General features: G+C 36.5%; 1 protein-coding gene across 1 annotated transcript in view; it reads left to right on the top strand.

Annotated features, from left to right (window-relative positions):
- Cfap54 (cilia and flagella associated protein 54) overlaps positions 1–23,970 on the top strand; it is a 283,309-nt gene extending 259,339 nt beyond the window's left edge. The window contains exons 68-69 of the mRNA XM_078052960.1: positions 12,155–12,288; positions 23,610–23,970. Of these exons, the coding sequence (XP_077909086.1) occupies positions 12,155–12,274 (120 nt within the window). The 3' untranslated portion in view covers positions 12,275–12,288; positions 23,610–23,970. The remainder of the gene's footprint in view (positions 1–12,154; positions 12,289–23,609) is intronic.
- Positions 23,971–25,128: the final 1,158 nt, after the last annotated feature.

Here is a 25,128-nt window from a genome sequence, read left to right as displayed (position 1 = left end):
TAACCTTTTGGGGATTGGACTTTTTAAACAATTCAGCACAATTCATAAAGAGCCATTAAACTGTTTTTTGATGAACAACAAAAAAACTCACGATGAAAACTGAAAACAGGCATATCCTTTTCACAACAGAAAAGTGCTTGATGCAGTGCTCAGTGACTCTGCTAGTCTTCCTGCCCGCTACCCTTCCCTTCTTCCTCTTGGCTCCTTCCCTCTCCTTTTTCTTGCCCTTTTCTTCTTCACATCCCTTTATCAACTGACAGAGGCTAATTGTTCAAGTGAGAAATGCTAAAAAAAAAAAAAAAAAAGTGAAATGAATAAACGTGTGTGACATGCCTCTGAGAACTGCACTCTGAGACTTTTCTATGAGAAATTGCCAGTGCTGGCTGCCTTATAAGAGGGGTTTGCAGCTGCTTGTGGTGTGTACTGACGGGAATAAAGAAGTCAGCGTGAGCAAGTTTTCTTTCCACACTGTGCACATAAGGTCTGCCCTCAGGTTTGCTGCTGCAGTGGGAGCTGCTAGCTGACAAAGCCCAGCATGCTTTGATTCTAGGCAACAAAGTCCCCGGAACAAAACGCAAACTTCAGTTCTTTATAAAGCCTTTGCTCTAAAATAGAACCTCCAGTTCCTAGTTGCTAGAAGTTAAGCCCAGTGAGCTCTCTCATAAAAAATCATCAAGAAATGCCAAGTATTGTTAGAACTCTGGAATTTTCATTTTTGTGTCCCAGGTCAAAAGCCCACAGGCAGAGCCACAGAGCCCCTGCAGGAAGGAACCCAGCCACAGGGTACCCAGCTACAGCATTTCTTCCTCTAACTTTGCTGCTGAGCAAGCCCTGACCTTTAAGTGCAGTTAGACTCTGATAGAATTTCCCCTTATTCAGAAATACAGTGAGACCAAGGTTGCCAGAGTTCAAGAGCATTAGTCAGGACAGAGCAGGCTGTGGTCACTAAAAAAACAAGCCCCAAATCTCAGTGGCAGTATAGATTTCTTTCTTTCTCATGCACAGTCTAATGAGGATTCGGCATCTTTCCTTCAACTCAAAACTGTGCTACCTGCGCTGCATAAGAAAACCCATGCAGAAGAGAGGGCTGCAGGATTTCACCACACATTTCTGTGTAGGGTGACCCTATTTCCTCAGATGTTGGCACAGTCACAATTTACATGTGTGGATTTAGAATAACGGTTCACATACTCTCCTTTCACTCTGAAGTGTGTCCCAGTTCAGACAGTGAATTCAGGTGACTGTTTCTAAGAGCCATCCTGCTTACATCCTGCTGGTCAACCTAACATGCAAGGATGTGATAGGGAGCATCGGAGAAGAACAAGTATATATTTCAGTGACTTCTACTAATTTGTGGCACAGTAGGCCTTTGAAGAAATGCCATGAATTTTTAAATAGAAATAATACAATAACTTCAATTACAAAACCTCTGTTGAACTGATAGTATATGATATTGGCTTTGACGAAACATCTCACTAACGATAGGTTGAGTAAATAGCCTTCCCGGGGAGTCCTGTTACCTTGCATGACCAAAGGCACTATGCAGATGTGATTAAATTAAGAATATTGTGATGTGGAGATTATCCTGGATTATCCAGATGATCCCTAAATGGAATCAAAAGTCCTTCTAAGAGGGATTCAGGAAAGGAGATTTGAAAAGATAAGCAGAGAAGAGGATGAGCTAATGGAATCAGAGATTGGAATGATGAGCTTTTAAGATGGAGAAAGGGGCTATGAGAAAGAAATACAGGCAGCCACTCCCGTTGGAGTTTAACCTAATTAAATCAATTTCAGATTTTTAACTTCCAGGACTATAAGACATGAATTTATGTTGTTGTAAACTACTAAGTTTGTGGTAAAATTTGTTACAGCAGCAATAGGAAAGTTAAGCCTGTAACTTCAGATTCCTGTTGTAGATAACATAGATTCATTATTGTCCATTTTTGCATGTTAGAAATTGAGGCCTGAAGAACTTAAGTGACTTTTGCCCAAGGTCTGTCTCTCAGCTAGTCAGTGTCAGGATCAGGATCCATGCCCAGGCACACTGGCTCCTCAGAACATGTTCCTAACCACTCTGTGGCTCGGCTTCTCCCCTGGCACCCAGCTACTCTTTGAGATACCTTCCTACCTTGTCTGTCAATCACTGGCAGGTCCAAGGCTCCCCATAAAATCCCCTGCTCCAAGCAGCCTCTCTCCCAACTCCCACCTGACTTCCATTAGGTTCAGCACCCTGGACAACCACACTTTTCCATCTTCTGCTTTTGGAAATTTTACAGAGGGTTCTAGAGAGTCTGCAGGAAATTCTCAAGTAAAGTTAGAATAAATATGAAATTATTGAATTTTTCCAAATTTAAGTTTATAGGAAGATAAATACTTGCTGGGAGACATTATTTCTGCATTTCCTTCCTACTCTTCTTTAATCTCTAAATCTCCTCACACTCTGGGGGCAGGGGGATGTTCCTAAGGGCACTCAAATATGGTGATTAATAGAAATGATACTGAAAACATATTAGGTTTGTTTTACTAAAACCTTGTAGAGAGGAATCTAGAAATTTGGCATAAAAATTAGATTATTACTTTAATCTCTTTTGGCCACATGCTGCCATATTGCCACTTAATGTTCTTATAGTTATCCACTGAATGAAAAACCCTTGTGGCCTCCACACTGAGCCATGTGCACCTCCTTTTCAAGACTGAAGAACTTATTTTCCCAGCTCTGGGAATGTGCTGGCTGATGGCCCTCAAGCTCTCAACTCTCTCCAGGAATTTCTTTCATCTAAAGTTCATGACTTCTTCCTACAGGAAAGACTGCATCCAATTACTGGTTGAAATGGGGGTACAAGAACTGACCCCTGCAACCACCACATTTAAAGATAACTCTGAAGGGCCATCCCAGCTTCAGAGCTCCCTGCAAGGTTGAGCTGAATCCTTTGCTGTGATTGCCTTTCTGTGCATCTTCTCCTTCAGCCTAATCTTGCTTCCTTTCCTTTTCCACAGGTATCAATCCCAGAGGTATTCCCTAATCCTAATCAACTTCTTGAAAACTCAATTCCATCTTAGAATATGCTTCCCAGGTGTGGTTTGTCAGCTTTCCATCACTATAACAAATACACCAGAAAACAAACTTATGAAGTGAAAAGGTTATTTTGGGTTCACAGTTTTGGAGGTTCTAGTCCATGATTTTTTTGACCACCTTACTTCTGGACCTGTGAAGATGCAACACAACATGTTGGGAGTTACAGTAGAGCAAAACCACACACCTCATTGTGAGTCAGGGAGAAAAAAAAAAAAGAGGAAGAGGCTCTGGGATACTCTCTGAGGGCACACCCCCAGTGACCTAAAACATCCTACTGGACTCACCTCCCGAAGGCTCCACCACCTCCCAGTAGCATCTCTCTGAAGACCAAGCCTTTACCACATGGGGGTGGGAGGAACTTAAGATCCAAACTATAGTAGCAGGAAACTAAACTACAACAAGGACTGAAAAAATTAAAAACTGAAGACTAGTGATGAATACGTATGAGCACACAATTAATCCTTAAATATTGGAATTAAAGAAATCTAAAGTAACTCTGAAACATACTTTCTGGCTTAAAGTTTAATTTTTAAAGCAAAAATAAAAGGAAAACATCACATATACATATCACCCACTCAAGACTAAAAATACTTAATACAGTGTGACCCATAGTTCAATCCCATTTTTCTTTTGACCTCCCCATAACAGTTAATTTACAAATGAAAAAACAAAACAAAACAAAAAAAAACTTTAAAAAAACAAAGACACCAGCCTTTATCCAGTTCTCAATAAACGTAGTTCTTCCTGTCTCAGGAAAAACTATTTTTCCAGAGTACAGAAGTGTCTGTCAACCGTTGACAAGCCCGAAGCTGCTCACGAAATGCAAAGTTTTTAAAGTCATTCTCTGAAAATAAAGGTACTAATGTAAAAATGGAATACAATCACATTTAAATACTGTATTAGAATATATATCTCCACAAAGAATGAGGAATAGACGTTCAGTTTGACAAGATATCAGATACAAGCGTTTCTGTTAAATTCTCTATCCAAGGAAACTTTTCCTTTAACTCTTCCTTCTAACCCTTGATTATAAAAGCCTTGAACTTACATCCCATTCCATCTCTTTGGAAAATGCCTTCCCGGTGAGAGAAAGCAGCTGTTCTTTCTACACATTGCTGTGTCAGACTTCAAAGGTGCCTTATTCTGGGCCTCAGTCCTAAGCACTCAGAATAAGCCAGGATATGTACAGCCTGAACTTTCACTATTAGGTGTATTAGGTGTATTAGGTGTATTAGGTGTATTAGGTGTATTAGGTGTATCCTTAAATAGTTCTCTATGAAAAATCATATACCTATATCAACTCTACCACTTTGCATTAAGTAGAGAGCTTTAACTGGGTGTGGATGGGGTGGGAATGATAATGTGTGCAAAATGGTTGCCTAGGAAGAAAAGGTCAAGGACCCTGAGACATTCTCTAGCTGAGCTCTGCCTTGGTTTGAATAATACTAGGTATGGCTGCCATATGGGTTTTTCCTAATACTAAACAGTTCTATGATTCTCCAACACCAACTGGGTCTCCAAAGATTTTATCAAATATTTTATTGATATTTATTACCCCGAATATAATGGAACATCAAGTTAAGGGCTCATTTCCACAAGACTGCCTTCACTTCAGGTGCCTGATGCAAATAGATGTAACAAACAAGGTGTCTCTCAGTCAAATACAAACTCGGATCCTTCCTTAACAACTCACAAAACTAAAAAAAAAAAAAAACAACCCACTACTTTTATTTATGATTATGACTTTGCTATAAGGGCTATAACTTGGGAACACCAGATGGAAGAGATGCATAGGGCAAGGGTGAGGGCCTGCCATTCGCCCCCAGAGTATGTCACCCTTCCAGAGCCTCCAGGCCTTCGCTACCCTGCAAACACCCAGAACAGAGATTTTATGGGGTTTCCTTATGTAAGCATGATTGATTACATCATTAGCTTTGATTGAACTTAATTGCTTCTCCTATCCTTAGCATATAAAAGACAGCAAATTCCAAGTGTTTTAAGAGCTCTGTGCCAGGAACTCAGGGATGAGGACAAATATTAACTTTTATTATACCACAACTCTAAGTAGTGAACAAAATGTAAAATTGATTTCTGAGCATACATTGCACTGACCATAGGTCTCCCACAGCACACTTGGCTCGTGGAGGTGCTCTTCATGTATTTCAGTAAACAGGCTATTGTTGGAAACATTCAGGTTAAGGTGAGAAGAAAGACAGGGGCCCTCCTGTTGCTGATATGTTTGGAGTTTATCTGGTTTTTTGCACATATGAGATGATGCATTTGAACAAAAATTGTCCTTTATTAAAAGGTGAACTCTGTCCTTTATTAAAAGGAAACACCATGCACAGCAGAGCTCAGTCATGGTCAAGTGAGGGTGGTAATGCTAGTGATGGTGATCATTTAAGAAGGGTCTATTTTCCTATTGATTTAAGAAGGGTCTATTTTCCTACTAGACAATGTGCCACCTGAACCAATTCCCTACACAAATGCTTCCTCCACTACATCTTGTCTTTAATCTCCAATTTTCTTGTTCTCTGTAAAATGCTTTTTATAGTAATATTATTTCTTTAAAATTTAATATTAAAAGATTTCTACATCTCACCAGTATGACTGCTTGATCTCATATAAAAAATATTTTCTGTCATATTTAAAGTTTTAGTAGCACAAAATTAGAGTGATGAAAAGATAATTTTATTCTCAGAAAAGTGTGAAATTTCCTGTGGTCTGGTAGAGTTATATAAAAGCCCTTTCACCCTCCTAAGCTTTGAGTGCTGTTTCTGTTAGAAGGGGGAAATAATATCGATTATTGCTGGCATAGGGATGTTCATAATTGTGTAAAGTACAGTGAAACCAAATATATCTAGTTCTCCCTCATGTGAAACTTCTATTAGATGGGTCACCAGTCATTCATGATATTGGTTCTTAAGTAATCTAGTATCATATTATCCTTTCTCCTTTGAAATGTGTTTTTTTCCGCAGTCTAGGTAAGAAATTCAATAAATCATTAGCTTCAGAAAAGGCGATATATTAAGAAGAGATAGAAAACATGATAGAGAAACTTATATGTAAAAGTGCTGGATGGAAATACTATTTGGTTTCTTACCCTGAGGGTATTAAAATTTTTCCCCATGTCTCTTGCTGAATGTTTTAAGGTTTTCAAAAGGTGACTGGGTTAAATCCATCCATATCACAAAACTCAGAGTTGTTCAAACTCCTGGCTTCCCAGTCACAGTATAAGAATAAGCAAACCTAAATGATTTGTGGAAGTTTGTTCTCCCTCTCCACTTTTTTTGTTGTTGTTGTTATTTACCACTTAAAAAATCAATAAAAAAGCAACTGACACTCCTGAGAGGAGTAGGAAGGAGTAGGAAGAAGTTTTGGAATAGGTGCTTAATAAAAACTCACTGGGTTGAGAAGGATCATAAATATTTTGAAGACAATATAATTTTCCTTTAGACTGAGGTAAAATATTGGAATAACAGAACACAAGTTATAAAATCTTTATGACAATAGAATCTAGTTTTCATGAAAAAACTCATATAAAATATAGAATTGGCAAATAACCTTTAGCTCTCGCTGATGGCTTTCAAAATCCCTATGAACCCTTTTTCATGGGTTCCCCCACTGTTGAGAGCCACAGCCAAAGGGGCTCAAGAGCAGGAGGATTGTGGGAGGTGGTGAGGCTTGTGTGGGTGAGAGGCTTGTGGAAGCCGGTGGTGGCAGTTGGGCTCTGAGGGTTTTTTCCCTGAGGAGCTGTTTTGCTTGGCGTTTGTAGTTCTAAAAATAAAGTTAGTTTCTTTTGACAAGTGGCTCCTGAATTGTGCCCAGCCAGACTGCGGCACCCCACCCCACCCCATTTTCCCTTCTTTTTACTATTTTGGTCTTGAGAGGGCAAAATCATCATTTATTTAATATTGCTCCGTAAAGTATAACCTGGTTAAAGGAACTTATAGTTACTTGCCAAAAGGTGTTCTGCCTTTTCCTCCATGGAGACTTTTCTAACCTAAGAAAAGAAATCAGGATTCCTTGGTACCTTCTGCTGGACAATCTGGATTCAAGACTAATTATAAAAAAAAAAATAGGGCTGGGGATGTGGCTCAAACGGTAGCGCGCTTGCCTGGCATGCGTGCGCCCGGGTTCGATCCTCAGCACCACATACCAACAAAGATGTTGTGTCCGCCAAGAACTAAGAAATAAATATTAAAAATTCTCTCTCTCTCTTTCTCTCTCCTCTCTCACTCTCTCTTTAAAACAAAGCACAGAAGCCTACATGTATGCAATTGCCAATATTTTCTTTATTAAATGCAAGAAAGTTTCATAATTTTACCTGAAACTTAAATTTATTTGAGAAATTTCCTATGGAAGAAAATCCTAAACCTTCCTTAAATTTCCAAAAGCAGAAACTGGAAATGTGAGTGTCCAGGGTACACGCTGAGCCCATAGGAAGAAGGATTGGTTAGGAGTGGGAGAGAGGCTGGATGGAGCAAGAGTCTTGGACTTGCCCATGCTAAACAGACAAGGCGGGAGGAATCTGAGAGGGATGGGTACTGGGGGAGAGGCAGTGCGGCAGAGTGGTGAAGAATGTGTTCTAAGGAGTCAATGTGCTTGGCATGGATCCTGACCTTGACCTTCACTGGCTAAAGAATCTTGGGCAAGTCATTCAGTCTCCAGGTCTGGTGGGTATGTTCACTTGGTAAAATTTATGTGGACTCACTTTAAATGAACATTCAGTTTCTTTTAATATTGATAACATTAATGTGCTTCGGCTGTGAGACAAATTCAGTGTTTTCACCTAAGTTAACATGTAAAAAACTGGCCTTAATGATTTTGAGGATAGTGATTTTTTTTTATTTTAGTATTTGATAAAATGTTGATTTTACCAGGCGCTGCCCTAACCATGGTTAGGTGATTTCCTAATTCTAGTGAAAATAATTTAAAATGAAAAAAAATCTTTTTAAACTTCATTTGTAATAGTGGCAAAATTATTTAAAATCTAGGTAAATGTAACAAAAATAATATAGGATATAAATAAAGGTAAGGATGCAGCCATAGTAGCAATTTTACAATACCACTCATTAAATAAACATTCCTCTTTCCCCTGGTTTGAAAAGTTAGTTAATTATATGTAAATGATATCTATCATTACTTCTAATGGAAGTTCTTAGCCAGACAAATGGAGGAATTTCAAAAAAGGTACAGGTGTTTTCTTTCTTTCTTTTTTAAGGTACAGGTGTGAGAAAGGAAGAAATAAAACTGTCATTATTCATAGACACAAAAAACTCAAAGTAGTTTCAGATAAACTCTTAGAATAAATCAATTCAAGGAGGTTGCTATATGTACAATCAATACAAATATATTTTTATTTCTATTTAGAATAAGCACAACTAGAAGTGAAATTTAAAAAGCTATCAATTATAAAAGTATCAGTAATTTACATAAGTGTACAAAGAATTTAAAGACCATCTAGAACAAGAACAAAGCTGACGGACTTAAACTTTTGGCTATTGTGTCTTATAAAAGAACACAGAATGAAACTGGAGTAAGTATAGATAAACAGATTAGAGTTCAGCGGCTAAAAAGACAGAATCTCTATTCTACAAACACATAAATAGAATGAGAGTCCAGAAAGAAACCCATACATATACAGTGATTTTTCCATACAGTGCAGAAGGAAAAACATTTTCAATAAATGAGTCTGGGTCAGGTGAATATCTATATAGAAAAGTAATATACCTCAATCCTTACCTTATAGAGCATTCAAAATCAATTCCAAATTGATCATAGGAGCACATGCAGAAGATAAAACAATAAATCTTCCAGAGAATATCATAAAGGATTTTATCTTCATGACCCTGGTCATGGCAAGGATTTCATAATTAGGACCCACATAAAAAAAATTACCATTCCTAGAATAAAGACTATAAATCGGACTGTATTTAAACTATCTTTAAGTGAAATGGTGAGCCACAGTGTAGGAGCGCGCACGCGCGCGTGTGTGTGTGTGTGTGTGTGTGTGTGTGTGTGTGTGTGTGAGAGAGAGAGAGAGAGAGAGAGAGAGAGAGAATAAAGGATTAGTTCCTAGAATATATTAAGAATTCCCATATGTATCCATAAAGAATCTGCACTTCATGGAGAGACCTATACCATAAATAAGGTGTTATTAGTTGTCAAGGACATGACATTAAAACATAATGAGTTTCTTTTTCTGTTTTGTTTTGTTATATTGGGTCTTGAACTCAGGAGCATGCGACCGCTGAGCCACATCCCCAGCTCTATTTGTATTTTATTTAGAGACAGAGTCTTACTGAGTTGCTTAGTGCCTAGGTGTTGCTGAAGCTAGCTTTGAACTTTCGATCCTCCTGACTCAGCCTCCTGAGCTTCTGGGATTACAGGTGTGTGCCACCGCTCCCTGACCATAATGAGTTTCTTAATGCATACGAAACTCCAGAATGGCCAAAATATTAAACTGAAATTATCAAAGTTTGTAAAAATATGGAATAAGTAGAGCTTTCATACATTGCTGATAGAGAGTGTGAGTTTGAAAACTGTGGTCCAGTTGTCTTAAGGGTAAACACATGCATACCCAGTAACCTAGTAAGTCTCACTATTTCTTGATCTGTGTGATGGTTTTATAAATATGTTCATTTTGAAATATATATATGTGTGTGTGTGTGCATATATACATACACACACACATATATATTTATTTCAATCAGAAATTTACCTTAAAATTGTGTATATCAATACAAAAATATAGAATACTATGTTCTAGCATAGACATAAGTACATGAAGTACTAGACTTACCTTCCAAAGGGCTTAAAACACTTGGGTGTCTAGAAAGGTAGGGTGGCTCCTAACATTTTTAGAATAATTTGTATTCTCCTGAGGACAGACAGGGATCAGTGCCTTCTGGGTGACAACTGCTTTTATCTTTCTAATGTGAAACTTTGGCCTGTGGCCTCCATAAGTAAACTCACCAGTTGATCTTTCTGCTTTGACCAATGGTGACCTGTGTACAGAGGTTCAATGAACGAGTCAGAAGCCAAAATGCTCTATTTGTATCTAGTAAATAAATTATGTCATAAAGATAACTCTAATATTAAATAAAACTAACTTGGCCACCTTGTTTTGTTAAAACCATTTCTACATAATGGAAAGGGTTCTGCAACAAAAGAGAGTTCTAAAGAAAATATAAATATTTTTAATACCAATTTTTTTCCTTGTTCACTTCTTTGAAAACCATATACTCAATGTTATTAAATTGGATATGAGATTTTTCATCACATAAAATAGATAAAATGTTCAGAGCAATTAAATAGCAATGAGATACAACCAAAATAAGCATGGTTACTATATGTAGTTCCAATGCATTAATAAAGCAATTAAAATTAATTCCCCAAATTGTTCCCTTTTCACTGAATAAAAATTATAATGAAATAGCAAAAGTAACAACAAAAATGAGGGTTTCTGACATTCTATAACATGCTACCTTGGGTTTGAGGAAATTCTCACATATTTCTGGTTGAAGTGTTAATTGCCATAACTTATTTGGAAAGTAATTCTAGAAAGAAATGTTAAAATGTAAAAGGTAAACACCCCTTGACTAAACAAAACAATTTCAGAGAATCAGTAATACAGAAATAAAAAACCACTATATCCAGGAATTATCTATCTATAAATAGGCAAGCATGTACAAAAAAGCAGAAGTGAGCTCTGCAGAGAATGATGGAACAAATCAGGAGCTGGCAAGCCCAACTGTTGTATACCCATAAAGAAGGATGGATTCAGTAATAATAGTATTATGTAGTTTTTATCAAGTAGTCATTGTAGTATGCTAGGCGCCATTTATTTGTATGAACTCATTCAATCCTTGTAAAAACAATATGGTATAGTAATATTATCATTTCTATTTCACGGATGATGAAATTAAGATTCAGGCAGATCAAATACTTGACCCCCTCGCAGAGCTGGTGTGTATGAAGTTTGAATTTGAACCAGGCAGTCTTACTCTAGAAGGCGCACTCTTAACTTCCATGTAGTTCCCTGAATCAATTAAGAAGGGAGTTCTCTTATATATCATTAATGAAGAAGAAAATAATGGAAAGGTGGTCATCCCATTTAAAAAAAAACACAAAAGCCATAGGAAAAAATTGATTATATATCAGAATTGATAAAGGAAGGGGGGAGATGATATTAAGCTTTTTAATGCCTCTTTATTGTTTCAAGTTCTAGAAATCATTGGGATACATTTGTTTTAAGTGAAGAAAAAGTTAACAAAAACCAGCCTCCACTTTTTTTTAAGTTCATTGTGCTTCTTTGAGAATAAAAGGAATGAATGGTTTATTTAATAAGTAGACTGGAAATTGGTAAAACTTGTCCTCTAATTTCTTACTGTGACTTAGGCCCACAGCTCTAACCTGTTGTGGTCATTCTATATAGCATTTACTCATTCATGATACAAACATATTGGTACAAAGTGGATCTTTGTAAACATTCATTTCCTTTCCATCACTTTTGTCTTCTCTTCCTTGTCCTTCCCCCAATCAAATAATCAACACTATGACAAGAGAAGGAATCTTTATTCTCTTGTTTTTCAACCTGCTTAGGCTGAGTTTGGCTGTAGTTACTTTCGGTCATGGCAACTCAGTGCCTCTTTCAGATAGAGTGATCTCCAGATATAATTTACTGGTATTCCCCCCATGAGTGTGGTATGACTTATGCTCAAAATGAGGGAGGGAGATGTGTCAACAGCCAGTCTGTTAGGAAGGAAAGCATTTCAGTAAGAACCAGGGCCAAGAGTCCTATGCTTGGAACTATGAGCAAGACTATATAAACAGTCTATATTTTTGGAAGGACCTGATAATTTGAAGGCTAATCTATAAATCCTAATAGGATATAGAATGACTTTGTGAGATTTCAGCACTATAGAGGTATGAAGCTTTGTGCCTTACTTTAACCAACAAAGGTAGCTAACTTTCATATAAAATTGTTATGTGAAACGTGTATCTGGATATTTTGAGAATTCAGTGAACAGTTTGAAACAGTGTACTTCACAACACTTTTATTTTTTTTTTCAGGTACCATTTGATATCTCGCTGCCTTCTATATTCAATCTTGAGAGACTTTTCGATCTTGCTAATGGCTGTATTATATCAGGAGGAAGCCTTTTCAACTGGATAGTGTCGATTATTTCATGACCTTCCTTTCCAGGGTAACTTTAGAAAGAATCTTATTGGTATTTTTCTTAGTTTGAAATAAAGTTTCTGGAACTGTTCTCTTACAACTATCAAGATTATTTTCTTATATAAGCTAGAGGTTTTTTTTATAAACTATAGTGTTGAGGAATGCTTTACATAGCATTTTAATTAAATGACAATGCCAGTATTTGTTCAAACTATCTTACAGAGATAGCCAAAGAAAATATGTTTGTGCATGACATAACTATTCTAACGTTTGTGGTAGTTTATGTGAGGTTGTCTTTAGACATGTCCATCCAACAAGATCAGATTAAACCAATAATTCTCAACTGAGAGCAGTTTTCTGCATCGAAGACATTTGACAGTATCTGGAGACATTCTGGGTTGTTATAACTGGAGGAAGAATGGTATTGGCCTCTCGTGGGTAGAGGATATGGGTGCTGCTAAACATCCTCCAATAACCAAGAATTATCCATCCCAAGATGTCAGTGGCGCCAGTGTTGAGAAACCATGTATTAACCCCAACAGGTGGTCAATTCAACTCTGGAAGTTTGTCTATTGGGTTTGGAAAGAACTCTGAAGCCAGTTAGACCTTCCATATTTTATACTTCGGAGAGATCACATCTTAGTGCTCTGACTCTGCAATCACATAGACCTGGGTTTGGATAATAAGTAACTTCACCATTTGCTAGCTAGCTTTGCTACTTTAAAGAATTAACTTAAACTCTTAGGCTTTTGTTTTCTCATCTATAGAATGGGGACATTAACGTCCTTCTCATAGGGCTATTGTATGTATCAAAGTAAGTGATTTGGTGCAATGAGATGCTTAGTATAGTGTCTAATGTAGCAATGTCAGAGTACCGCAAGTGCCGTTTCCCTGCCAAAGTAGAGGAGGACTGAGCACTTCTGACTGTCTAGCATCTAACAATGCTAAACATGAATGCTGTCCAGATGCTGGCCCATAAATGATTACTCATGGCTAAGTAAATAAAGTAAGTAAATCTATTTTTCTAAATATAAATATAATATATAATAGTATATTGTTCTTTATTCTCAGATTATGAATTTCTTACTTCCTAATGGTGTTAAAAGGACCTTTATTTTTTTTCTTTTTAAATTTTTTTTGTTTATTTTACTTTATTTATTTGGTACTAGAAATTGAACTCAGTGATGCTTAACCTCTGAGCTATATCCCCAATCCTTAAAAATGCCTTCCTTTTATGAAACATTATTATAATAGTATCTAGTAACTAGTATTTTTAAATGGTCTCAATAATAAAAAGTAAAATAAAAGGATCAATCTTAAGTTGGCCCCTAATTTTTTAAATATAGACATCCACAGAATTTCAATATATGTAAGCAACCAAACTAGAATTGTCCTACAGAACTGCATAAGTCTTTTTGGCAAGACATTTAAGGATCAGAAGAATTGGGGTAGTTGAAAAATTGCTATAGAAATTTTCTAGAATTAGGCACTGTAGGAGGGCAGAGGCATACACGTGGAAATGCATTTGGTGCATGTGCAGAGTTCTAGCCTACTACCTAGCCAGTGTATGGAGTTAGCATGGAAAATGAGATGAACTCTAAGGATGGTCTTGAATGGAGACTTGGGGCTGAATCAGTGGTTGATGGGGTGCCATTACAGTTGACTAAGGAGAGGAAAGACAAGTACATGGCATTAAATGTCAAGTACTAGTTGACATTTATAGAAGAATGGCCTCCATGGAGGGTCAACATGGAGAGAAAGAGAGAGAGAGAGAGAGAGAGAGAGAGAGAGAGAGAGAGAGAGAGAGAGATCTCTGCTGGGTTAGAGAACACTTTGAAGGTCTGCATTTCCCAATAGATGGAGTTAAATTTTTTATGCAAAATTTGGCTACCAAGGGCAAGAAAGGTGCTGTAGATTACCTATAAATTTAATATATACATGTAGAAATATAACATGACTAAAACCCAAGGCCATTAATTTCAACCTAATGTTAGCATCCCAAGGGTATATATGCTCATCTTCCATTATTCATCACTATTAAGTTTTGACTAGTTGAATGCTTTACATTTTTTGTTATTTTAATTTTATATACTTATTTATTAATTTTTGTGGTCCTGGGAATTTAATCCAGGAACATATTTCCATTGAGCTATATTCCCAAACTGTTTATTTTTATTTTACATTAAGACAAGGTCTCATTAAGTTGCTGAGGGTCTTGCTAAGTTGCTGGACCTGGCCTTAAATGTGGCAATCCTCCTGTCTCAGCTTCCTAAGTCACTGGGTTTACAGGATTCTATCCTGACTGGCACATTTTTCTTTATTGTAACTATTAGGATGCATGTACTATTTTCTAGAGGCCTAGAATAATGCCTGACACTTCATAGAGATCTATGATATAGTATAATACTTGTTCAATGAATGGATGGATGGATGGATGGATGGATGAATGGAAGAAAATGACCTAGGCCATATGGCAACATGGAGTCTAAAAAAAAGGAGGTAAAGGTATGGCAAATAGCTCCACCATCATTACCACTACCACTTTTGCCCACTCTTTCTGGAGCAGTTACCATGCAAAGCACTGTATTAGTAAGTACCTCATATGCATTATCTCCCTGTATTTTCCCAAGAATTGTGACCGTGATGCACAGAGTATTACTGAGGCCATGTTACAGATGGGGGAAACAGAAGCATAAAGCTCAGTGATCATGGTCAGTTAAAGATGGAGCCAGGATTTAAATCTTGACTGGAGAATCTGAGTTCTTCATTGCTAAGCCATTCCATGGCTCTGGAAAACTTGTAAGTCAAGGGAGAGTAAGACATAGCTGAGCCTCAAGTTAAAATTGAAACACCTATTATCCTGCCCTAGAAAGAGACTTTATAAAATGACTTGCAGCCCTGAACGGATGCCTCAAGAAACACGATGGTGTAGAGGGAAGCAATGCTATCTAAGCCAATATACGGTTTTCCTCGGGGAAAGGCAGGTCCCTTCCCACTATTGCAGATAATATAACATTTCAGTGTATTTTTTACTTTTTCACCAGTGTCAGTTATTCATAGATGCTGTTATTATTGGGTGTTGTTTTTGTCTCAGAAAAATACTGCCTAAAACTGCAACAGACCCTGAAGTCACAGTTTTCCCATTTTAACATCATTCTACAAAGTCCCCGTCTCTTCTAAAATAGGAGCAACACTCACTAGTTAAAGCTGGAACTTTCTGTGCAAGGTGCTGTGGAAATGATGAACTGGGCTCAGGTACAAACAAAAGGAAAATTCAAAATCTACCAGATGAAAATGTCTTTCGGGGGGTTTCTTTTTTCTTTAAGACCAAATAAGTTTGCAGCTGCTTTTTAAAAATGCAATATACAGTATCTGCAAGTGCTTTATAGCATGTTCATACCTGCAGTGTTTTCTATTTGTTTTAATTATAGCAGAGAATAACAGAAGACAAACTGAAAAGAGGAGGAAAGAAAGGCAAAAATAAAAAAATAAAAAAATGGAGGAGGGATGCAGAGAAGACTGGGAAGAGTGTGGCTAAGTGATAAGTAATAAAACCCAAGTGCTTCCCACATCTTGCTCCTTATCAATCTCCAAGCAATTGCTTTAGAAATTGACCACCTGCCAGCTATTCAGAGGCTTAAATGCAGTGGTCTCGGTTCACTTCATGCGGGCAGCTTTACACATTCCCCGGCCCAGCTGACTTGTTCTCCTTCACTGAACTGCAGGGGAGAAAAATGGAACATTTTTGGAATAAAATGGTTCACTTTACAAGAAACTTGGTTTCTGCCTCGGTTTGCTTGTCCTTCCTTTCTTCTTCCAGACAATAGCATTGCAAATCCCTCCATGTTACTCTGAGTGACTGGGCAGGAGGATGTCCTCCCCCTGAGTTCCTAGAGTACTTCCGGATGCCCCACTCATTTGACCTCTAACGGTGCCCTTTGGCATGTAGTTTCTTTTTGTTCTAATTTTCATAGCACAGCTTTCTACCCTTAGCTCAAGGGTGTCATAAATATGAGTCTGCCCTACACTCCTTTGACTAGTTCAGATTGAGGCCCAGTACATCATTTTGTCTAATTTAAGAGTGTTCATAAAGGCTGGGAACTTAAGTGAAAAATACATAATGCCCTCAAGGATAGTTTCAATCTGTAATATATACAGATGTTGTTCATTTATTTATTAATATTATCTGTGTGCATAAGTTTGAAAAAAGTCCCTAACTATGGTTTAGAGAGTAAACAGTGAGCCCCAAAGTCTGCTGCATAATTAATTACTCTGCCATTTTCTCAGGTTTGAAATGCTTGTTGTGGACCCCCTTGTGTGTGAAAATGTCACTGATGCATTGAGTATAATAGCAAAAATAAAATTTAAAAACCTACTAAATATCCCTCAGATGGAGAATAAATAAATTAGCCACAGTCATAGTCATACAGGAAAATACTATCCTGAAGTTATAAATGAATGAGTGATAGAATACTAAGCCTCTGCAAATAAATTAAAGAGATGTGTATCAATCTGGATTCTCTTCAAAGGCAGGTTGAGCAAGAAAACAAAATTAAGGGTTGCCAAAGGATACATAGGAAGATAGCCTTTATATAAAGTTTCAATCAGGCAGAATAACACAATATAATATTTATGAATGTGTGCATATATCCTCAAAACGTATTTTAAACAAAAGTTAATGTCTGACACCAAATTCAGGTTGTGATCACCTGTTGGATGAAGAAGGGAAACAAGCTCTAGGAAGAATGCCCAAGAGGTTTCACTTGTGTTTGAAAATTTCTCTTTCTTAAGCTGGGTGGGTTGGTTTTTTTTTTTTTTTTTTTTGTATTTTGTCTACTTTTTTTGCATACATGGTATATTTCATAAATTAAAAACAAATGTCTTCCTCATTTTGTTGACTGTGTACAGTTATTGGCTCACAAATCAGTAAACATCTCTTAAATGAGAAATATGATTCAGTTCTCATTATATGACTGCATCTGAATGGTTCACATCTGGTTCCATTATTTGGGTTTATAATGACAACTAATAATCATTTTGAAACTGATATCAGACTATATACATATGCCCAATTTTAGAAAACTCAATCTATGTATATATTAATTTTTAATATAAGATAGTACAGCCATACTAAATGTTTAATTAAATTGAGGCAGATTCTTTGCGGAATTCCTATTATAACTTTTCTCATTATATTTAATAAATTATTTGATCTTCCAAAATTATACACATGAAGATTGTTTTACAAGATTGCCTGTTATGTAAGATGAGGTTCACGTGTAAAATCCACCTACCATCTATAATTTTAACATTTTAAAAATTACATTAGTAAGTTTCTCTTTATCAAATATTCATTTTCTATTTTTGCTTTCTACTTCAGTGGAGACTTATAGAGTTGCAACTTTGACACTAAAATTTCCATGGCAACAGATTTTTTTATCATAAACACAGGCATGATTCAAAGGAAGGCTTTAGTGACAGCAGTTTTCTTCATGATTAAATTAATTAGTTAAAAAACTGGGTTAAGAGGCATAGGAATTTCATTACAAGAAGTATGTTTTCAACTAGAACTTTGGAAACAATACAAAATTTAATTGCAAGTGAATTGCACTTGCCCCTGTTTGATATTTTAGGTAACATTTATACATTTTGTGTTCAACAGCTTAGAGTGGAACAAATCTAAAACCAGATTCTGCCCAAGTCCAAACAACCTTGAACCCCCTCCCTTTAAATTGTCCATGATGTGAAAACTCAGTATATTTCTAAGTAATTGAGAGATTTCTAAGTAGTTTCATAACTTTCCTAATTTAATTCTCTCCCACAAGATTCGCAAGAATTTCTTGGACTGATTTCTCGTCATTATAAAAGTGATTCAGAATTAATGTAGAGAATTTGTAAAGTATAGAAAGGTACAAAGTAGAAAATTTACCCAGAAGTCCACCGATGTTAACATTTAAATATATTTTCAATAGCGTGTCTAATTATCTTCCCCATTATCCAGGAAAAAAAAAACCAAACAGTGTTCAAACAATGTTCAGACTCAAGATTTGAAGCAACTATCCACATTCCCTGAGTGTATCATAGAAACTTATTGGCTAGGAAAATGCTCCAGTTGGGAGTGTTTAGACCTGGGGGTTTGGATGAAATGCAGTTAGAATAATCAGGATGTAATTAGATCCAAAGGAATTGTCCAGAATTCTTTTTCCTAGTAATAAAGTATATGGTAATGATCCATAGAAGGGGGAAAAAATCAAATCTCCATTTCGTCCTTTGGAGACCGGTCATTTAATCTCTCTTTCATAGATACATTAGTGTCTCCCTGACAAACTAAGCTCATTCATTCAAGCCTACATGTGTTCATTTGATGCACTTTGTTCATTTAATAGATTTTATTCATTACTCTGTTTTTGCTTCTTGGTGAAAATGTTCCTTCTCTCTCTTTTTACTTAAAAAATATTTTCCAAATGCCCACTCTGTGCCAGGGACTGCACACATGAGGAATGGTGCTCAGCCAGCCCCTTCCTTTTAGAACTTGCATCCCATTCCCAATCCTGGGCATATGAAATCAGTATGTTGAAGAGACAGCTGCACTCCCATGTTCATTGCATCATTGTTCATGACAGCCAGGATGTAGAATCCACTAAAGTGTCCACCAACTGATGAATAAAGAAAGAACAATGAGGTACATATCAACAATGGAATGCTATTCAGCCCTTAAAAAGCAGAAACTTCTATCACATCTGACAATGTGGGTAGAGGTGGAGGATATTGTTAAGTGAAATAAGCCAGACAAAGAAAGACAGACATCACACAGTCTCACTTGTATGTGGAATCTAAAAAAGTTGAACACGTAGTAGTGAGTAGACTGTTGGTACCAGGATCAGGGAAGGGAGGTGGTAGGAGATAGGTTGGTGAAAGCATACAAAATTTCAGTTTGATTGGAAGAATAAGTTCAAGAGAAATATTGTGTTCTGGCACTACGGTGACCACAGTTAATCACAATGTATTGTCGTTTTGAAAATTGCTGAGTAGATTTTAAGTGTTCTCACCACAAAAACAAAGACTGTGAGATAATTACATATATTAATTAGCTTAAATTTGCCATTCCACCATGTATACATGTTTCAAAACACCATGTCATACATGGTATAATTTTTATTAATGTAATTTTTATTCGTTAATTAAATTTTTTTTAAAAGCTCACATTCCACACTCAGCCCAGGCATCTCCTCTGCTTAGAGCCTGTCTTCACCGTATCTTCTGGTGCCTCCACGACACACTCATGCTTTTTTCTTACCATGTTTATCATATATCTGTCCCCTCCCTGAGGTGAGGCAACAAAGTAAGCATATTTCAAGGAAATAAAAAACTTTTTCTTCCAGTTTTGTACAGAACTTTCTCATTAAATTTAGTTTTGCCTTTTTTTGACGACTACTCAAATTGAACAATTTTCAAATTTTTTACTGGGCCATTGCAGTTTTTTCCCATTTTCATTCCTTTTCAGGACCTGTGCTCAAATTTTTAATTGTATGATCATCTTTTTCTAATTGATTTCCAAGATCCCTTGATAGCAACGATATTGACCCTTTTTACATATTTTCTGAATTTAAGGTTCTTATTTACTTCTTGGTTTTTGTTTATAGTTCAGTGGTTCTTATTTTCAACATTGTGGTAGTCAAATCTGGACCATTTAGCTTTTTATAATCAGACATACTCAAAAAGAGAGTCAAAGGTAGCTTAGAAGTATGTATTCAATGCAAGGACAGGATTAAGTGAAAGCAGATAAGAAAATTAGGCAAAGAAAACAAATAATGGTAGGAAAGTAAGATGAGCCAGGAGTTGCCTTGATTTTATTTTATTTAAAAAAAGATGCCATTGAATGTTTGCACTCATTAAGAGTGGCTGTCTGCTCTCCTGTAGCACATGTTGACAAGTAAATCTAATGTACAAGATCAATAGTGGTGGTGCAAGGGAGAAACTGGGGACATACTTAGAAGATGCAATGATATTCCTAATTCTGATGCTAATCCGTCCCCTCCAAAAAAGGTTTTCCTCTGAATCCTTATGAGAACACACTGTAAATAAACTGTATCTTTAGCACAGCCTACAGGGGAATGCAACACATCTCACAGATCATTTCAAGAATTGCAGACTAATTTTTCAAGGATTTGTTCTTTGTTTTAACTTTGTGAAACAATATCCATTTCTGATTAATTAGTTTATAATAATCAGGGAGGCATGTAGCAAAGGAAGGATGTCAAAGAAAAGAATGTTTTGTATTGATCTTAAAAGCAGTTTTATTTTTATATGAAGGAAAACACTTCCCAGTGACCTTTTACTTAGAGCAATTTCACTGGTCAAAAATACTTTTCAGATATGTTTGGGGTAGCGTGGAAAAACACACCAAACAGCTATTTGTCAAGACTTCAAAGGCTGATACTTTGAACTGCTCAAAGTAAGTTGGTTGGTCAGTCCTGACACTGCATTCAGAATGAACACAATATACAACTAGTGTTGCTGCAACCCGTGTAACCACAGAGTTCTGCTTGAGGTGCCAGAAGTCAAATTCAAAGCAGAAGGAAGAGATGATTCTACAGGAGTTGGGCATAATTGGAAAAACTGGTACATGTTTTTGGATTTCTGATTGAGGGAAAAATAATTTTTTGACATGATAATACTTTTAGCCAATTTGGGATTGTAATTTTTATAGAGTAATGGATTCATAAATTTAAAGAGACCAGAGAAGTTATTCAGTTTGTTTCCTCTATCACCAGTTTAAATCCCCTGTAAATTTTCTCCCTCATGAAACAACCAGTCTAAACTTGAATAGCAGAGTAGCATGATGTTTAAGAGAGCCAGCTCTGACATGCCACCCACATGAACTTGGGCAAGTTTCTTTTCTAAACTTCAGTTTTCTTGTTTGTAAGTTTGGTTCAGATAAAGTGCCTAGAACAGTGGCTGGCACACACTGGAAACTCAGTAGCACTTACCTCTTCTGATCACTAAATTCTTATACTATTACATATGCCTTCCAGGGAAAGTCATTTCTACCTGGAAAAAGCAGAGGGTTTTGTTTTTTAATTTAGTAATGGTAAGCGTTGTCTCCTGGTAATAACAGAATGACTTTTATAGAACTACCATGTGCCAATAACAATTTTGAACTCTGGGTCAAAAAACAGTACAAGTAATTATAAAATCAGACCTAAAATAATTGTTTAAGGCTGAATATTGATCATTACATTTTAAAAAATACATTTATTTTTTAGTTATAGTTGGACACAATACCTTTATTTATTTAATTTTATGTGGTACTGAGGATCATGAACCCAGGGCCTCACAAATGCTAGGGGAGCGCTCTAGTTCCGATCATTACTTTCTTAAAAGTGCTGAGAGAAAAAATAAATCAACCTAAAAGTCTAGATGACTTACACTCAGCTTACATTCAACCATATCACTGATTATATTAGGTATAAATGTACCAAAACTTCTAAATAAAAACAGAGATGTTATGTATTTTAAATAGAAGACACTGACATCTTGAAAATAAAAGGAAGAGGTATATTTTAAAACATGAATACTTCCAGAAATGAAATGAGACATTTTGTAATGGCGAAAGCATAAATTAAGACAAGATAATCTTAAGTGTGTTGGTCTAATGATAAAATATTATTTTCTAAACTTCTGTTCAGTAGTTCCCTTTAAGGAGATCTTTGCCTTGATTGGGACGATGCTTTGGTAAGTGTATTGGAGCAGGTGGTCTCTTGAGCCACAGATAATGGGATATTTTTGATAGTTCACAGAAGTAGGTAAAATGATTTGAGATAAGGAGATAGGGTTTCCAGACTTCCCAGTTTGTTCAGAACTGAGACATTTCTTTGAAAATGTAACTTACAGTGCAAAAACCAGGACTCCAAAAACTGGGACAGTTTCAGGCAAACCAAGACCGTTACTCATCCTGCAAAGAGAAGAATTCATTTGCCCTGGAAACAGAAGAATTAAAGAATAAAGAGAGAAGAAAACAGTGGCTATTGAATATCCAGGGGATGATAAGAGATTGTACAGTGGATGAAATGGCCCCTTTCAGTGATCTTTTGAACCTTAAGAAATATTACTAAACACATAAAAATGGTAGTTCTAAAGTATGTGTTTATGTTTGGGAAGCTAGTGATGAAGTAGAATGGGTTAAAAATAGACAGAATGCATCACTGACGTGGTATTTGTGGGGCAAGGACAATGAGAATGTTATCTTTGGGGATTTGTAGAAATGTTGGTATGCTTTGGGACTGTCATAGGCTATGGAATAGAAGATTTGAGTCTAAGATGGTTTATTAAGGATGAAAAAGACTGAGATTATATCAGGACTTTGTATTAATTAAGATCTTTGGGTTTGGGATGATAGAAAACCTAACTCTGTCTTATACAATGAAGGGAATTTATATACTGAAATAACTAAAAAAAAAATCCAAAAGTAAGGTAGACTTCAGGTTTAATTCACTGCCTAGGTTCAGAGTCATATCTCCACAAGCCTCTCAGCAACCCTCTTCCTATGACATTTCACCTTCAAAGCAGGGTCCCTTCATAGTAGCAACAATGGGCACAGCAGTCCTAGGACTCACATTTTTATACAGCATCATGATTAGCAAACTTTTTCTGTAGAAGACAAGATAGAAAATACTTTGGGCTTTGCATCTGCATTGCTCATTTCATTATAGTGTGAAAGCAACCATGGGCAACATGCAAACAAAAAAAACATGACTGTGTTCTGGGAAGACTTCATCCATTTGCATATTTTAAAATTTATGTGTCATGAAATACTACTCTTTGGAATTTCCTCCAAAGCATTTAAAAATTGTAAAGCCATTCTTAGCTCAAGGTCTGAACAGAATCAGGTGGTGAACCAGATTTGACCCACAAGCCATAGTTCGCTGACCCCTGACTTAAAGATTGTCTGACCAGAGTTAAAAAAAGAAAAACAAAACTCTCTCCTTCCTGGCATATTTTCTCTTTTCTCCACTCTCAAGACAACCCCATCCAGTGCCACTTACGTGCCAAAATCCTCAAAGTTTTATCTCTAACCCAGACTACACCCCTATCACCAGATTCCTTTGGCTGCCTGCCTCCTTGACATTTCAAGGTATAGTAGCATTTTGAACTTAACACAATCCTAACCTTCCAGGAATTCTGGCTTCCTTAAAAATGGGTCCAGCTCCCAACAACAGGCAGAGACATATTGTCATTCCCATGGAATTGACCCAATGCTGCAAAATGGTGTTTCACTGTTGCTTACATTTCTAACCTGTGTGTGGTGAGATGAGGAAGTAGTCTTATTATTCTTTTTTCCTCCTCTAGGGATGAATAAAACTGAGAAATCAATCAAAAGTGTGACATCAGATTGAAGAATTTTTCAACAGTATCTATGAGCCTTTGGAAATGTGGTGAGAAGAAATGATTATGATTCAATATACTGCTTCCACAGAAAGTTCCCATTCAGACTTGGATCTTACCCCATCTGATTACTTATGATGTATGCAGATACTCCAGATATTGTTTTGAGTTTTTGCTATTATTTACACTTTTGTAAGTTTCTTTAGTTTGCTTTTATTTTGTCCAACTAATCAATTTTCTTAGTGTATTGCTTCAACTTCCTGATTCTCTCCTGTGTTTTGAAAAGAATAAACATTTGACTAAATTAAAACTACATTCTGATAAATATGAGCATTTAGTCCTTAATTTTCTCAGTACATATTTTTTAAGCATTGCTGTATACTAGGCTCTGAAGACAAAAAGATCCATATGTCTGCCCAGCCCTTAAGATGCTCATAGAACGTGAAGGGCAACAGAAAATGTAAACTTACAATTCACAATACAACAGTGTAAATGTTAGAATGAAGCCTAAGAAATGTTTTAGGAAGAGAGGGAAATATCGAGGTTCAGAGAGGAGACATTGAAGTTTTTACATTAGGAAAAGAAAAAAAGTGAAGGAGGAAAAGAAGGTGAAAAGGAGAATCCCTAGTTCAAAATATCCATAGTTGAGTCACAAGACAATTACTTCCGGAAAGAAGTATTGAGAAGATGTATTGGGTAGATGAAATGCCTAATGAGACCATAAATGAGGAGAATTGCTTCTTATAGTGTATGAGAAGATAATTTTTATCAGATAATGAAATTGTTTTCAGTCTTCGGAATGAAAATGAATCCCTTGCTAATGCAGATCATGCTAATAAAGGGAGTGAGAGAGAATGTCGGAATTACACTTGGCTCGTGGTAGGCAGAAGCCAACCTAAATAGTCTAGGGGAAAAATGAAAGATAATGAAGTAATCAAAATAATTGCTTAATAGGGAATGTGAACGATCTGCAGTGTTAAATTATAAATGTACATTTTCAAGAAAAATGAGGTGACCTTAAGGAACAGATTAGAAACCCAAACTCGTGCCGGGTAGAAGCAAGGCTTTTCATTAGCAGAGCTTAAGATTAATTAAATCTGGGGAAGCTCTTTGAAATCCACAAGTGCGAATTACATTAGGATACAATACAACTGGTATATTGGTAACATAATTAATGATTAAAATAGAGCTCTTTATTAAATGTGTTCTGGCATAGTTCATGTGACAGATGAGGAATGAAGAGGACAAAAAGGTGTTACTTAAAATCAGAATCGACCTTAGCAGCACCTGCTTTCAAAAGTTTGTGTGTGGGGAGGTAGTTTAGTAGAAAAATACATGTAATGTTTGTTTCCCGCTTTGAGGTTGCCTAGAGACCCACCCCAAGCATGATGGGACATGTTGTGCCCCACCACCAACCTGTCTAGGGAGCTAGGAAGGCAGGTGGAGGGGAGCAGCGTCTCTATTATCCCACCTCTGAGTCTTT

Source organism: Ictidomys tridecemlineatus, chromosome 6 (assembly GCF_052094955.1).
Source record: "Ictidomys tridecemlineatus isolate mIctTri1 chromosome 6, mIctTri1.hap1, whole genome shotgun sequence".
Lineage (NCBI taxonomy): Eukaryota > Metazoa > Chordata > Mammalia > Rodentia > Sciuridae > Ictidomys > Ictidomys tridecemlineatus.
Note: the sequence above shows the minus strand (reverse complement) of the source record. Positions and strands in the feature narration are given on the sequence as shown.